General features: G+C 36.8%; 1 protein-coding gene across 10 annotated transcripts in view; it reads left to right on the top strand.

The window, feature by feature from the left end:
• The window catches only part of RBPJ (recombination signal binding protein for immunoglobulin kappa J region), a 218,444-nt gene that overhangs the window by 188,641 nt on the left and 12,500 nt on the right, over positions 1–17,303 (top strand). For all 10 annotated transcript variants that reach the window (XM_045056495.1, XM_045056498.1, XM_045056502.1 and 7 more), the window contains 3 exons: positions 3,234–3,329; positions 10,617–10,782; positions 15,880–16,054. In XM_045056495.1, the coding sequence (XP_044912430.1) occupies positions 3,234–3,329; positions 10,617–10,782; positions 15,880–16,054 (437 nt within the window). The remainder of the gene's footprint in view (positions 1–3,233; positions 3,330–10,616; positions 10,783–15,879; positions 16,055–17,303) is intronic.

The following is a 17,303-nucleotide window of genomic DNA, read 5'->3' as shown; positions in this document are numbered from 1 at the left end:
AGATTGCAAAGTATCTGATAGTATAATTTTGTCCTTGAGAGTTGCACTACCTAAGTTTGAATCCTGGGTATTTATCATCTTGCGAAAGTTATTTAACCTCTCCCCCATTTCTAAAATATGCCTACTAGTATGTCTCAGAAACTTTGTAGTCTGGGAAGACAAAAAAAAAGACGTGGAATCTGACAAACATATGAAGTAACTGCTGACTGATACAATAGAGATATTATAATGATATAATGGTTAATGATATAATGCTTGTCATTGTATAGCTTGTCACTATAAATGCAAATATAATGTGTTAGGAGTAAGTATACTTAAAATTGCTACTTAAAATTTTTCTTTTCAAGTATATATCACTTTTTCAAGTTCAATGCTAAGAACTGGACTTCTCCGCTAGCTTTGTCAAGATACTGACTGGCCTTCTGACTTTGTTCTTGGTTTCTTACGTACCCTGAATTCTATGATCAGGCATCTGACTTAGCAACCACTCAGAAACCTTATTGTTATCCTTTCCAGACTGTACCCCTTATCCATTACCCAGCAGTTTTGAGATTATGCTTTCTGTATTCCCACCCTTGAAATGCTAGTAGGATTTGGCACGATCACTTATGGATTCCACAATTAGCTATTCCTTTGATACTGATCTTTGGTCATTTTATTGTCCATTCCTTTGAAGGTGTTGCCAATATTTATGGCTCCTTTCTTACCCATTAGACATTACAGTGGCTTCTCATTTTACAAATAATTTATAAGCCTTTCTTTTACCTGGCATTTGTTAGACTTCTTGCTAAAATTAAAATGACCTTGACCTCTGCAGCATCTCACCCTTTGATAGTTACCTCTTCAAGGTTGTCTCCTTCAATAGCATCTAATGCACAGCCTTAGTTCTCTCTCTTACTGGTTCTTCTCCATTTCCTTTTATACATTTTCTTCTTGGCTCTCCTGTCACTATGTTTTCTTTCCGAGATTGCACTCACTGCTGTGGTTTTGTGTGTGAACTACACACCAGCAAACCCTATTTTTGCCCCCCAGACCCCTTTCTGGAACTACAGATGAGTATTTCCAACAGCCTTTTGAATACTTAGAGCTTGGAGGTCCGGGATGCTTCAGAATTCACATTTGTCAAACAGAGTCTGTTAATATACACTTACTGCTCCCAAAACAAAAGATCTAAAAAATTATCAAGTCTTTTCCACCTCCCCTCCTACTATCTTGTTACTTCTTTTTTAGTATGTCAACCTTTTTTCAAGTTTTGTCCCAATACTTTCTAATCCTTTCCCTATTCCACCACAAAAAATTAACTGAAACGGAAAAATAATTGTACGTTTAAAAAAACCCTTAAGATCTCCCATTGCCTGTTGTCTAGATTGAAAATCCAGATTCTATAGCACAGTGTTTTAAGAGATGGATTTTATTTTTTATTTTGTTACATTTAAATTTTTTATCCAGGTCTCTTAAGAAATTTGTAATACTTGCTACCGCTTTTATCATCACCTAGCATAGAATAATATTTGAATTAACTTAGGCTTTCATACTTTGTATATGCATTTACAAATGTCAGATTTTCAAGGCGTTTGACAAGCCTCTCACAGTTTTACTGTACCCAGTTTATCAGCTTTATTCCCTTCAGTGGCTCACTTCAGACTCAGAGAATTGTTTCAGTTCCTGGCTGCCATTAACTGCAACGCATTGGGCAAGACATTCAAAGTGGTAGGAACAATACTTTTACCTTTTTGAATTGTGAGGATTAAATGAAACAGCGCATATAAAGAGATTGGTTCGGGGCCTGGCACCTAGTAATCAAGAAATATTAGCTGCTGTTTTGTTATTGTGTCTGCCTGATTCCTCAGCCTGAATCTCAGTGTACCCAGATGTGCCGGATCTTTTTTGTCTTTGTGCATACTTCTCCAGACTCTGGAATGCCCTGTTCTTTCCTCCTTCCACTTCCTGTGTCTACCCCTCTTCCTTTGGAATTTAACTCTTCTAAGAAATTTTTCCTAGCATGTACAGTTAACCCTTGAACAACAACATGGATTTGAACTGCATGGATCCACTTATATGCAGATTTTTTTTGATAAATGCAGTATAGTACTGTAAATGGATTTTCCTTATATGATTTTTCTTAACATTTCCTTTAGCTTACTGTATTAGAAGAATACAGTGTATAATACATATGACATACAGAATACATGTTAATCAATTATGGTTATCAGGCTTCTGGTCAACAGTCGGCTCTTGGTGGGGGGGGGGGTAGTCAAAAATTATATGCAGATTTGTGACTGTGCAGGGTGCTGGCACCCAACCCCCACGTTGTTCAAGAGTTTATAGTTCTTTATCACCCCTAACTTTACATTAACATTCCTTTAGTGGTACTTTTGTTCATACCTCTGAGTCGTGTATTTTATTACAATTTGTTTTCCAAAGTCTTGTCTTCACTCGACTTCAGTGAAGTCCCTGGTGAAGTCCCTTCAGTGATAGGGATTAATTCTCAAGCTATTGGATCCCAGTGTTAGCTGCCCTGCCTTGCGTCTAACAGGTTTTCAGTCAGTAACCACAAATGCTGCCATCTGGATTATCTCATTTAATACCCACAACTGCTCTGTGTTAGGTCTGCATTATTATCTGACTGGGTGAGGTTAAATGTTTGCCCCAAGCCACTTACTTTCTAAAGTGCTGCAAGTTCTAGGGGCGCCTGGGTGGCTCAGTCAGTCAAGCATCCGACTTGGGCTCAGGTCATGAGCTCACAGCTTGCGTAGTCTTTATGTAAGGCTGTTTTTTTAAGAACATGTAATAATGACCTAATGTGAAAAAGTTATGGCTTTGTATTCATTGGAAGATACTGATTCTAATAGCTGGGGGAGTGGCGCTGGTGGTGGTGGGTAATTAGATTGTTAAGTACAAAAGGGTTGCATACCATTAATTTTACAAACAATTAAAAGGTAAATCAGGAGTGTGTATAATGATTCTAACTAGAATCATTGTATAGAAGTTGTAATTGTGATTTGAATTACAGCATAAATTCCAAGGCAACAGTTTCTTCTTTTAAAGAATAAAACACAGAGTTGAAGATGAACAGTATTTATATAATATTTAAATTTAATTCTTGGGTTGGTTTTGCTTTTTTGTTTTCATTTTTAGAAAATAAAAATACTTTTAATTATTTTTTTTATCATACAGCCTAGTAATATTCTAAATTTCACCCCCGTAATAGTAATATTTATATTTTACTTTAGGGAAGCTATGCGAAATTACTTAAAGGAGCGAGGGGATCAAACAGTACTTATTCTTCATGCAAAAGTTGCACAGAAGTCATACGGAAATGAAAAAAGGTAAGGTTATTGTTTTTCTGGTGGGTGGTTAATTGTAGCTATTACATGGATTTGCAAATGATGTATTAGTATACAGGTTAGAGGTGGTTTCTTTTATTGGGTTAATTTGTAAGTACAAAATAAAAAATAGGGGATTTGCCCCTACTGAAGGGGAGAAACAAAGTGAACTGTGGCATATTTAATAAAGATCATCTGGCTAAATCCCTGATGTCATAAAATAAAAGAATCCATAATTTCAGGCGGGGGGGCTACATGATGTTCCCTAAGTATTTCTGTGGTGCATTAGCTTGTTCAAAAAATAGCTTTCCTTTTGGTGGAAAATGCAGTTTTATAAACATGTGACCCCCAGAGAACTATTTTGAAAAGAGGAAGGCTAACCAAACCCTGAATTGAACCATGGAGTGATTATAAGGAAAAGAGCTCCCAATGCTCTCCACCTTGACCCTGTGTCTATTTAGATTAAGAAAAAATAGTAAAATTGAGTTGGCAAGTTTGTACTCAGCATGTGGGCACTACAGAAATAACCTAGTGATCAGGTTAGCGGAATTAAATTATAACAAAAATGATCTTCATATTTAGCATCTGTTGCAGTATCTTATAAATTTCGGCATCTTGGGTGTATAATTACGGACTTTTGTTGCTTTTCATCTGGTTGCTGGAGTTTTCTTGTCTTCGGGATTTTTTTGGATTGGCAAGAAAGGCACCAAATTGGTGTGAGAGAAGGAATGAAAACTTAGGTTTGGACGTTAGGTTGAAGGGGATGACTGATATTTTAGAGTGTGTGAGGTAAAGGAAACCTTAGCATATGCATCAGAGAAGGGAATTATTAAAGTCCTCTAAATCTGAGCCAAGACGAAGGTGAAGCTATTTAACTGATAACTTTATCCTCAAATAGGATGAACAAATGCAAGTAATATTTAGGACTCATACTGCCAAAGTGTTCTTTTTTTATCGTTATTCAGATTTACTACATTTCCGATTATTTTATCTTAATTGACTAATAAAATGTAATCATCTGATTTAGAATTAAATATGGGAAGAAGTTGGTATCTTCAGTTTGGGACATAGAAACCAAGTCAGTATAGTGGAACCCTCTTTTTTTAATGAAGTTGATACTGGATATTCTTTATACAAGTGAAATTGAGTGTATGTGCAGAGCATCGTCTGTTTTTTTGTTTTTGTTTTTGTTTTTGTTTTCCTAAGCAAAACAGAGCAAGTTAACAGCCTCCATGCTTGTAAGTCGAAAGAAGGCCAGGCTTGCACCTCATCGTGAATCTGAAGAGGAAACACTTTCCCTTTATTCAGCTCCAATTATGAACAAGAGTATAACTGCCTTACAGATATTTTAAAATTTTAATCCTCAGGATAATCTTGTTAATCAGTACGCTATACTCCCCATTCTATGAGTGAGAAAACTAAAGATCAGAGACTTTAGATATGCCCAGGTTCATCTTAGTTTAGGAATTGATGGAGCCAGGATTGGAACCCTGGAACTATAACTCCCAAATTTCGTATCCTCTCCATCACCCTAATGTTCATAGCTTTCCATTTTGTGTTTGAGTGTTGCTCGCACGCACAGTAGGGCTTAAGATAGATGGAGGAGGTAAAGATGCCTATAGAACGTCAACTGTGAACTTTGCCTAGGATTGCCCCTTCACCATTAGCGAAGCTGGGCTGGATCTGATGGAAGTAGGAATAGACGTGTTTATTGCAGCAATGCTGTTCTCTCTCTGGATTTTTGAAGGTGCATTTTGGTACAACTGGATTCATTCATTAATTCATTTATTCTTTATTTTGGTTAGGAAATTAGGTGCCATGTACTTTGCAAAAGGATCTTTAAAGTCACTGTGTCTTTTAAGACCAGATAACTGTGGCCATGAGGGGAAAGCAGAAAGGAGTCCAAATAAGGTTCCTTTTTGTTAGTCACTATCAAAAATAAGTGCATACAAAATGATAGCGGCTTCTCAGGTTGGTGATTTAAAGGTTACCCTGTGTGTGGTTGCCTTCATCTTCAGCTCTTCTCTGTTTGGGTATGGCCTGGCCAGGCTAAAACACCAGGTAAAGGAAAGCCTCAAGAATCTAAGCTTCTAGCCTCCAAAGAATGAAGAAGAAAAAATGATGAAAAAGCCTGAGTCCTGTATTTTTCTTTCCTGTATTTTTTACATATTTGTATTATTACATTTTCAGAGTAGACATGTATTAGTACTAGCTTTACAACAAAGGTGGAAACCTATTAAAATTACTTGATTTTTAAAAAGGATTATTAGTAGTAAGGGACTGCTCGTGTAGTGCAGCCTCCTGGACGACTGGCAAGCCAGTCTGGCCCCTTATGCATTGGTGGAGAGTAGAGTGGAAAGGGTAAAAGATCTGTCTTCTTTCTTGTTGATACAGATTCAGGCCTTTCTGAGAAGCTGCCAAGGCCTAAGGCGTGAGGTCACCTGGGGACATGACCACAGGCTTCTTGGCACTTAAATAACTATAGCAAATGATGCTAGAAATATTTGGTCAGGAAAATTTATCCTAAAATTTTGAGTTGTTCTTGGTATTAGAACTTTGTACCTAATAACATTTTTTTTTTCTTTTTTTGGACATCTGGTATCCCACTGATGTTAATGATTAGTTTTACTTTTTCATTAAAGAAGACTATTCCAGGTTGAAAAATAAGCTTTTAAAAGGATTGTTTTGTTTAGAGGAAAATTTTCGTTAAAGATAGGGAAATTACTTTTGACGTGTTAGTATTCCTTCAACTTTGTGTCAAGGGAAGTCATTAAACAGTACTGAAGGTGATAATGATGTTGTTGAGACAACAGTAAAGCCATTTAGACAATTAGATGATGCTTCTGAAGTCATACTGAGAATGTGTGTTAATAGAGGTAACTGAGGTGTGCAAAAAGTTTCTATTTGGTGCTTTTGGATTGGATAATCCTCAAAGGATCATGATTCTGCAAAGGTAGTCAGATAATGTAAATGACGCGTTTGGATTTGGTCTAACCTAACCTATTTTATATATTGGGCTGAATAAAAAGTCTTCTTTGAATCTGTAAGGTATTTTCCAGACCTCATCTCAGGGTTTGAGGAAAAAGTTGTTGAATCATCCTCTGAAAATAAAGACTAATTGTTTGAACTAGGAAATGAGTAAAATTGTAAATGTGTGTATATTGCCACCAAGTGGCAGAAAAAAAGCATTGTTTGTCGTAGTTGCTAGATATAGCCATGGGAAATATTAGAAAATAAAGGCACGTTGTTTCATTGCATATTCTTTTACGGCAGCTGTTAAACTGTGAGCTGGCCACTTGTTGGTCAGACTTTTCACTGAGTATTTGGTACATATTGGCCAACTGTCCAAATTTAAAAATCACTGATTGCACATGGCATTATAAGGTGTATTTTAATTTTTCTTCTGCTAATTAGGTAGCCTTTTTTAAATCCTCACTCGCTTTAATTTCCTTTTTTTTTAATCTGCTCTTTTTTGTTTATATGCTTATCTTCTATTTGATTATGCTGCTACTGAAGTCTGTGGAAATGCAAACCTGATTCATTAACTATTTCTTAGGGAGTGCCAGTATTTTGGGATATTTAAGATATGATTTAATCAGCACATTGTATAGAAATAGTCTCAAGGGTTAGATTGTATGGGATTTGCTGTTTTCTTGCATCACAACTTCTTTGAAGTGTTGTAGAGTTGACTAAAAAACAAGGCTAGTTCTATGGCATTTGTGAAGATTCGTCTTCATTTTTCTTATTACATGATTTGGAAAGCACTTTCAGTATAGAGTCTTGGTCCGTGTTTTAAGTGATAAAGAATTGCTTGCCAACCTAATTTTATACCTTGTTTCATGCCATTTTATCCCAGTACTCTTGAGAAAACGAGCACTACCCAATCTTGTACAGTTTTAGTCTTCTTTATAGTTTTTCAGATGTGAAATAAAAGTGTCTTTTATGAAAACTTGTTGAAATTTGACTCCCGCATCTGGTATACTCCACTAAAGCATGGCTCTTTGAATTTTATAGCCAGTATACCAGCTTATTAAGGAATCTTAATACCAGTGTTCAATAAAAAACGCTCATGGGAGACAAGTGTCCAAAATTGATGCCTTCTCAACCTCCCAGTAGTATGCCAGCTAGGTATTTGAGTCTGTGCCACGGTAAGCATTGGGTGGCTCCCAGCATTAGAGGCCAGAAAGATCCTGGGGGTAGACTTGAATTGAGCCAACTCCAGAACTAGCCCGGCTAATCCAGGCATCCCTCCAAACTTGGAGTGACCTGGAGCTGAGCCCACTACCTCGGCTGTGACCTCTGTGTCCATGGTCACAGTGAGAGTATGCAGGCATGAAAGCTGCTCTGCTTCCTTTTTACTGGTTTAAATAAATCTGAAAAGCCTCCAGGGCTTCCCTCCTTACTCAGCTTGACCCCTAGGTCCTGCTTGGTCCACTTCCCTATTATCTAGGCTTCATCTGTTCTCAACTCCAGCCACACTGGAGTGGTCTGTGTTTGTTTTGACACAGACCATTTTGGTCCTTCCTACTTGCTTTTCCCTCAGCCACCCATGGCTTTAGGTTGTGACTCAACATCACCTTTTAAAGGAAGCTTTCTCTGGCCACCCTGGTCTTATATAAGCCATTTTACTCATTTATGAGTAAAATGTTTTCTAAACTTTATGAGTAAAGTGTTTTTTTTTGTTTTTTTGTTTTGTTTCTTTTTTTTAAAATTAGCTGTCTCTCCTATTAGAGTTCGTGAATTCCATCAGGACAGGAATATTTGCTTTTTTTTTTTTTTTTTTTTAACTACTATATTCCTAATGCCTGCAACACTACACTAGGGGTTCAGACTAGGGGTATAATAATTTAATGAACTGATGAATATTAAATACACCTAGCTCACTTCTTATAAATTAATTAAAGTAGTTTTTAGTTAGAATTGAGCAAAAAGTAGGTGTTATACAAGTTTGATTCAATTCAGTAAATATTGTAGTTGGATGCTGGGGGCTGGGGGGGAAGCAAACAAGAAGTAGATACTAACTACCTTTAGGAAGAGCTGAGGCCAGATCCAGCCTGGTGTTGGCACTGTGTCACATACATATGCACAAATAGGTATGTGGGCACATTTTTTTTTTTAAGTCTGCTATTGTTGGCCTCCAAGGTGTTAAAAGCATAAATATTTGCTAACTTTGAAAGTTAGAAATCCCATATAAAGTTTGGCTTCACACATTTGTGGAACAATTGGAGGATGTAACCAACACTAGGCCCACGTGGCCGTAGTTCAGCAAAGTGATAGAGTGGGTGTGTAGCCACAGGCTCGCTATTCTCTGTTGTGCCATATCATCGGAGTCACAAACCAGTGGCTGATTGTCATTGCATTTAAGCCCTTCTTTCTCTTATAGTGGGCTTACAAGAGTTAAGAAGAATGCTCCTTTACTCATAACTGTGTAAAAAGCAAGAATTACCATGAGGGCTGTGTGTTTCAAGAAAGAAGAGGGAACCTACTTTGAATAATTAAAGGATATTCTTCCTTATTTATTGTGCACCTGGTTCACCCACTAAATTACTTACCTGGTGACTCTTTGAGTTTACTTAGCTACTATTTGTGGTAGATATTTGAGTTTTCAGGTCCCTTGATGAGACATGGTGTCACTATTGAGCAAAAGGAAATTACCCTGTATATAAGGACTGGATTGATGGTCTGAATTATAAAATGTGGGGCTTGAACTAGGCTTTGAAACTGATATTTTTTAATTGTCAAGCAGAAGATAGCAGTTGACTCTTGCAGTACACGGGTTTGATCTGCATGAGTCTACTTATGTTCAGATTTTTTTTCAGTTAATACAGTATAGTATTATAAATGTATTTTTTCTTATGATTTTCTTAGTAATATTTTCCTTAGCTTACTTTCTTGTAAGAATATAGTATGTAATACATATAACATACAAAATATGTGTTGACTGTTTGTTTATGTTAATGATAAGGGTTCCTGGTTAACAGTAGGCTATTAGTTAAGTTTGGGAGAGTCAAATTTAGACATGGATTTTTGACTGCACAGGGATTTGGCACCCTTCACCCCCACATTGTTCAAAGGTCAACTGTATAAGGAAGTTATTCTAGGTGGGAAGAATTTTTGAGGGCAGGTTTTTGGCAACTAGCAAGACAAATCTGTTGGTGATCTGTGAGTTGAAAGGGTGCAGTGGATTGTTCTTTCAGACATCCACTTGTCCGGGGTGTCATATACATAAAACACAGAAATCCGCTTACCCATTTGCTTTTAATTCTTCTACTTTCGTTAATATTTTGAAAGTTTCTCCTTTGGATATTGCTCTAATTCTATTTTCCAGGTTAATTACTAAATAAATTCAGTGTAATAGCCATAGCAATAATGTCATTAATTAATATATCATTTTGAGTAGATCTTAATAACTGTAGATTCTGCGATGGCATATTATTTTTTGTAACCTGTTAGACATCATTGGATTTACTGAACTCCAATAGTTCAGAACTCTGAGCTGTGTGAAAATTTAAAGGGAGACTCCATCCTCTAAAAAGTATCTATCTAATCTTGGAGTGCTTGCATGGCTCAGTTGGTTGAAGGTCCAACTTTGGCTCAGGTCATGATCTCACGGTTCATGAGTTCGAGCCCTATGTCAGGCTCGGTGCTGACAGCTCAGAGCCTGCAGCCTGCTTCGGATTCTGTGTCTCTGTCTCTCTTTCTCTCTCTCTCTCTCTCTCTCTCTCTCTCTCTCTCAAAAATAAATGAACATTGGGGCGCCTGGGTGGCGCAGTCGGTTAAGCGTCCGACTTCAGCCAGGTCACGATCTCGCGGTCCGGGAGTTTGAGCCCCGCGTCGGGCTCTGGGCTGATGGCTCAGAGCCTGGAGCCTGTTTCCGATTCTGTGTCTCCCTCTCTCTCTGCCCCTCCCCCATTCATGCTCTGTCTCTCTCTGTCCCAGAAAAAATAAACGTTGAAAAAAAAAAAATTAAAAAAAAAAAAAATAAATGAACATTAAAAAACTAATAAAAATAAAAAGTATCTAATCTTATTGAATGCATAATTCCAGTATAGATGAACCTTCCCCAAACAAATGTAGTCTTTGTGGAAGCCTTGATTTCTGTGCTATGGACGTGATTAATTGGCATGACAAAAGGCTTCACCAAAATAGTTCATTAGGAGATGACTTAGTATAGTTCAGTATAATTTTATATTCATATGTTCAAAGAAAGGTAATGCTCTCTTGAATCTAATTGCATTGTTTGGTTTTGTATTTGTGTGTGTGTGTGTGTGTGTTTCTACCATTGTTTAGGTTTTTTTGCCCTCCTCCTTGTGTGTATCTTATGGGCAGTGGATGGAAGAAAAAAAAAGAACAAATGGAACGTGATGGTTGTTCTGAACAAGAGTCTCAACCATGTGCATTTATTGGAATAGGAAATAGTGACCAAGAAATGCAGCAGCTGAACTTGGAAGGAAAGGTAAATTAAACTCTGTTGGTTCTCCTAAAAGGGCACCCTGGTACCCTATTAGCATGCAGTTTCCTTATTTATTTTTGTGGTGATGATTTTTTTTTCTTTTATGGCTTTTGGTAGCAATTTTCTGAACACGCCCTCCCCGGTCCATCCCTCAGGGAGAAACTTCTTAAATAGTTGCAGTCTAGTCACAAGCTGTTGACATCTAAAGGTGGCTTGTTAGCAGTTTTAACAGTCTGAATCACATTGCCATTGGAAGCCAGTAATAAACTTAAGAGGCTAATCCCTCATGTGTCTGACAGGGGGGCATGATACTCAAGTAACAGTGAACGCGTATAGCTCAGTAATGTTTTACGTTGTCTCTTAATCTTAGTCTTAATCTTAATCTTAGTCTTACACTAGAAACAAAGTGACACAGATAAATTCTTAGAAGGATTTACCTGGGCTATAAAGATCTTAAATGTTTTACGTAGCTTCTCTGTGAAGCAAAACTATTCTATAGACAAAAACAGCCACAATTAGCTTCACTCAAACTTTTAGGGATTTTCTGTGATTAATTTGCTAGGGAATGAAATTTAAGTATTAGTTTTACTAATTGTGTTTTATGAAATTATGAAGCAATCATTTCACTTTATACCTTTAGTATTCAAAAATAGTTCTTAATGACTTAGCATTTAACTATTATTTTCCCTTGATATTAAAATCTGGAAAATGGTTAGTTCTCAACAACCATGTGAATATCCTTTAAAATAGCGTATGAAAAGCTGTTTCCTCATTCAGTAAATCTTCACTGAATATCTTCGTGTTTGCTGTGTTGTAGCTGGCAGTACAGATGGGGGCTGCAGAGTGACATTGAAGGTGATGAGCTAGGAGATTTGTACATTTCGATTCAGTTTTAGCCATTTTATAGCTAATACGGAGCATGAGCACTAAGAAGCCTTAATATCAACCTTCTTCAGATATTTTTATGAATGACATTTGTATCCTTAAAATGTTTATTGGTAAGACTTATCAACTATGTATTTTTAAATAAGTTTGCAATAAAAGTTATTATAATAAAAGTGGTTTCATCTTAAAAGAAAATACAGCAGCAAGAAATATTTCTAAATTATGACCCTACAACTGGAGTAAAGGATGTATTTAAGTGATAGGGTGATCTGATGGGCCTTAGCTGTGTCTCCTCTATTTTCCTGTTACGTAGAAAGTCTCAGAGTTATAGGTCTCCAGGGTGTACATTTAGATACTTGGTACTATGAAATGAGTACTTAAATAGGTAGTGAGAAGCCAGGGATTGTAGCTACCAGGGTGTATAATTGTTAACTGAATTTCTTTGCCTACTTTAACCAATTCCAGCTTCCAGCATTTTAAGGGAAGTAATACCAAACAAACAGCATCCTCACTTGTCTGTATCAGCATCGTGGCTTAGTATACCTTTCTTCAACTTATACCATTATATTCTTTCCCTAAGCCCTAAAGATTCACAGAAGAAGAAAAGAATACCTGAAAGCTTGGCATTAACTAGTATTTAAAACATCTAATGGGTTATATTTAAAACATATAATGTCTGTAAGCCAAAGCTATTAATATTAGTTTTCATGAAAAATGCTATCAGAGAAGTCTTACTTACTTTATATAAAAAGGAAGACTTGTCGGGAGTCAGCAGAAGGCATTCCAGGTGGAACAGGAACATCATATGTGCTTGGAGCCTAAAGGCGTGTGTAGTATATTTGAGCCTAGGAAGGCAAAGATGTCCTGAGTAGTGACATGCTGAACCTCAGAAAAGGGACCCTTTGCTCCCACCTGTCTCTCTTAACCTCCATTCACTTAAGGTAACACTGTTTTCTTTTAGTAGCCTCCTCACTGAATGGTACAATTTAGTCATTATCGGAAAAGAAAGGCTATTTATTTTGCACTATTGGGTACTTATACTTAATATTCATTACAATAAAGTTCTAATTTATGTGGCACTTCATATGGTCATGACATTTGACTCTATGTTGATAATATTTTGGATCTGAGATTTCACTTAATGATGTTTTTATTTGTTAAATACTCCTTTTTCCTCAATTTTACATCTTACATAGTTGGAACTAGGTAAGCTATACAACATGAATTGATTCCCTACTTAGCCCACTTATGTTTTTCTTACACTTAAAAGTTACATCCCCTATACCTCACTTGCTAGCACTTTTTCATTTCTATAATTCAGATTCTATGATGTGGACATTTCTACAGTACTTTTGCAGTGTTGTATTTGGTATTGCTTTCTCATTTGGGGGCACATTTTTTACTATGGCCTGAAGATCTTCAAGTTCTTAAGTTAAATTGTTCATTATTGATAGAAAGGTTTATTATATGCCATTTTCTATTCTAGAATTTTGTTAGCTAATCTAGCTTTTTGGTATGACAAATGTAACTTTAAATTTTATTTATTTTCTATTTTCTTAAAGCAATAGTACTTTTTCTGAGTGGTGACTTTTTCCTTTTTTTTTTTTTTTTTTTTTTTTTTTTTTTTTTTTTTTTTTACATTTATTCATTTTTGAGAGACAGAGACAGAACGCGAGTGGGGAAGGAACAGAGAGAGAGGGAGACACAGAATCTGAAGCAGGCTCCAGGCTCTGAGCTGTCAGCATAGAACCCGATACAGGGCTTGAACCCATGAACCGCAAGATCATGACCCGAGTATGAAGTTGGATGCTCAACCGACTGAGCCACCTAGGCACCCCCCCCCCCTTTTTTTTAAATGGAATTTGAGTTTGTAGTCAGTGGTCTTAGTTTTTTAAAAAATAATAATTCTAATAAAGTTATTCCAGGGGCATCTGGGTGGCTCAGTTGCTTAAACATCTGACTCCACCTCACCTCAGCTTGATCTCAGGGTCGTGAGTTCAAGCCCCATGTTGCGCTCCGTGCTGGGCGTGAAGACTACTTAAAAAAAAAAAAAAAAAAATTGTCCTAGCCATGATTATTTTCTTGTGGATTCAGACTACTCACTTTTATAAAAATAGGGATACATTTTCCTTTTTTTCCCAGAGATATGTGTTTGCTTTTTCCAGACAAAAACTTTGTGTGAAAGGCTTTTGCCTATGATAATTTGTCTTTTAGATACACATTTCGTTTTGTTCCTTGTAACCATCTGCGTTAGTATATCGATACCCATTTTCCTAGACTTTATGGTGCAGAACAGTTCCATCAGTCTAGGCTTAATTTGACCTTCAGTGCTTTTTGATGTATGGAAGACCTGTCACTCCCACCATAGCATCTCTGAGCTTGGAGATCCTTGGGTAGAAGGAGTTGTGTGAGTACGAAGAACTGTTGTTTTTATTTTTCTTACTACTGTTATTAGCTTTATCTTATCTTCTGTCGAACAAAGCTTCTCAAAGCTTTTACCACATTTTTGAATTTGTGAAGACCTAATGAAGTGTAAAATACAGTGGCACCTACATCGTCTTACATAACTTTGCTATGAGAAATGAAATAAACCCTGGCATTATTTTTGTTGTGCTAAAATTACACGTGATTAAAATTTAAAAAGTTAAAAACTTAGAGTACATTAGCTGTTTCCTAAACGAGTGGCATTTTTCCTGATTTTTAAAAGAAACACACAACAGAGGTAGTCAAGGAAACTTGTGTAGCCTAATTACAAGGTAGAGAATTGATCTTCTAAAAAATATAATTTAGATATTTTAAATACTTAAGCTGTGTTTGAGCATTATTTACCCAATCTGGAAAAGGAGATCAATAATTTAGGGGCACCTGGGTGGCTCCGTCGGTTAAGTGTCCGACTTCGGCTCGGGTCATGATCTCGCGGTCTGTGGGTTCGAGCCCTGCGTCGGGCTCTGTGCTGACAGCTCAGAGCCTGAAGCCTGCTTTGGATTTTGTGTCTCCCTCTCTTTCTGCCCCTCCCCTGCTCACACTCTGTCTTTCTCTCTCTCAAAAATAAATGAACATTTAAAAAAAATAATATAGTTCCTTCCCTAATTCATAGGGATCAGGGGAATAGGAATGATAATAGAATTGTCATATATATTTGAGATAGTTGCTGCTACTTTGTGAGTGCTGTAACTCTTGAATGCTATCTTTTCAGGTGCCAGAATTTATTTTCTGGTAGACTGGCATTATACCTTGCTATGTTTATCTTCTCTATTACCTTTCAATCCAGTTGCATATTTTTTTTTTAAGTAAGCACAACCCCCAATGTAGGACTTGAACTCACAACCCTGAGATCAAGAATCATATGCTCCATTGATTAAGCCAAACGGGGGCCCCTCAATCAGTTCTTTTGATGATATAATATGAATTATCCCATTTGGCAAAGTTTACCATTTTTTATGAAGAGTTCTTTAAAGTATACTCCTAACCTTTTCTGGCATAAAATATTTTATAATTCTTCAGTTACTCTAACTTTGTTTTTATCAGACTTATAGGTGGTTCTGTAGTGTTCATCCATGTAAAGAAAAACTGCACTATTTTGAAAAGGATCACTGCTAAAAATCTTATACAGATTTAGTTGAATTCTGATAGCTTTATTTATTTTGTTTCATTGCAGAAATACAGTCATGGGCTTTTTTTGAACTGTAAAATTCTGTGTGTGTTTTTTTTTAATGTTTATTTGTTTATTTCTGAGAAGGAGAGAAAGAGAGAGCAGAAGTGGGGGAGGGGCAGAGAGGGAGAGAGAGAACCCCAAGCAGGATTCTGTCAGCACAGAGCCTGATGCAGGGCTCGAACTCATTAACCTTGAGATCAGGACCTGAGTCAGGATCAAGGGTCACACATTTAACTAACTGAGCTACCAGGTGCCCTGTTAAGTTCTATTTTTAAAAAATTACTGTTACAGCATTTATAATTCTTTTATGTTGGTATAGAGCTATATAAAATAAGAAAAAACTGTGTTTTAAAATGGATAAAATGGATCATAATGTAGTATTTCATAGACTTGATAAGACTGTCCTTTGTCTTCCAGGATCAATGTCAGTAATTGTTACAATTGGTTTTTTCAGCTATTCATCTAATTCATTCATCGAAAACCTAGCCATGGCTGTACTGAGTTGTAAGTACATAACCAGCAAACTTTTGGTGCTATTGAAACTTCCCTTTTTTTCACAGAACTATTGCACAGCCAAAACTTTGTACATATCTGATTCAGACAAGAGAAAGCACTTCATGTTGTCTGTAAAGATGTTCTATGGCAACAGCGATGATATTGGTGTGTTCCTCAGCAAGCGGATAAAAGTCATCTCCAAACCTTCCAAAAAGAAGCAGTCATTGAAGAATGCTGACTGTACGTATCCTTGAGTTTTATTTTTTGTCACCAATTCCCCTGATGGATTAATAAGACAAATTCAACTATTTTTTTAACTGAAAATTGCTTTTTGATAGCAAATTCATTTGTTAGTAATGGTTTTGTGGCCCTCCACTTAATCTGAAACTGTCACATGTATTATTGCCATTTTATGGTCATCTTTTTTTTTTTTTTTTTTTTTTAATTGAAATCGACAATGCCCGGTCTACGGAGATGGTTCCCAGTCAGAGTTGCTTCTGCAGTGTTCCCCAGAGGCATATGGGAAGTGGGAATTTATTCCTTGTGCTGTCAATGACCACAGGGAGTGCTGATGGCATTGGATGCATCAGACAGTGACACTAAAAGTCCTCGTTCTCATTCCAGAGAATTGATCCCCCAAGAACATCAAAAGCTCCTCTTTGAGAAGCACTGTTATCAAATGGGCTGTGGAAGTCCTTCCTGAAAACCTAAACAAAATTTTTAACACAGTTGCTCTGGCAAAGACTGCTGCCTCATGAGCAGATTTTTAGACTACCAAATACCAAAGATAAACGCTGTCTGACTGAGTTACACATTGCAACCCCTGCACCCAATTTTCTTTTTCTTTTTTTTTAACTCTTTATTATGAAAATTTTCAAACTTACCTAAAAGGGAGAGACTTGTGTAAGGTGACCGGCCCCCTGGCCTCAACAGGTTTTGCCAGTTCTGTTTCATTTTTTCCATGGTCCTTCCTCCTCTGACTTCTGGAATATTTTAATGGAAATCTCAGATGACCTGTTCTTTCAACCATCATTTCTGGAGTAGTGGTGCCTAAAAGTATTGACAGTAGTGCTTTAATGCCATCTAAAAACCAATCCTTGTGCAGACTTATTACATGGTCTCTGAAGTGTTATTTTACAGTTGTGTGTGTGTGTGTGTTTCTTAGCAGTTGGCCTGTTCAAACTTGGATCCAAATAAGGCCCATACATTTTTTTAATAGTGTGTTCTCTCCCCCTCCAATCTTTCCATGTCATTTACTGAAGAAACTGGGTAATTTTTCCTTTGGAATTTCCATGTTCCGGATCTGGCTGATTACTTGTGCCTCTGCTCTCATATTTTCCATAAACTGGTGGTTAGACCTAAAGACGTATTTTAGAATTAGCTGGTCCTCTATATGTTTGTTTCCTTCTAATCAGAAGTCAGAGATGATACCTGAGATGATACCCAGGTCTTGTCCTGTTAAGATTGTTTATAGTAAGTTGTGCTGTTG

Source organism: Felis catus, chromosome B1 (genome assembly GCF_018350175.1).
Source record: "Felis catus isolate Fca126 chromosome B1, F.catus_Fca126_mat1.0, whole genome shotgun sequence".
Lineage (NCBI taxonomy): Eukaryota > Metazoa > Chordata > Mammalia > Carnivora > Felidae > Felis > Felis catus.
This window is presented reverse-complemented; position numbering and strand designations above follow the sequence as displayed.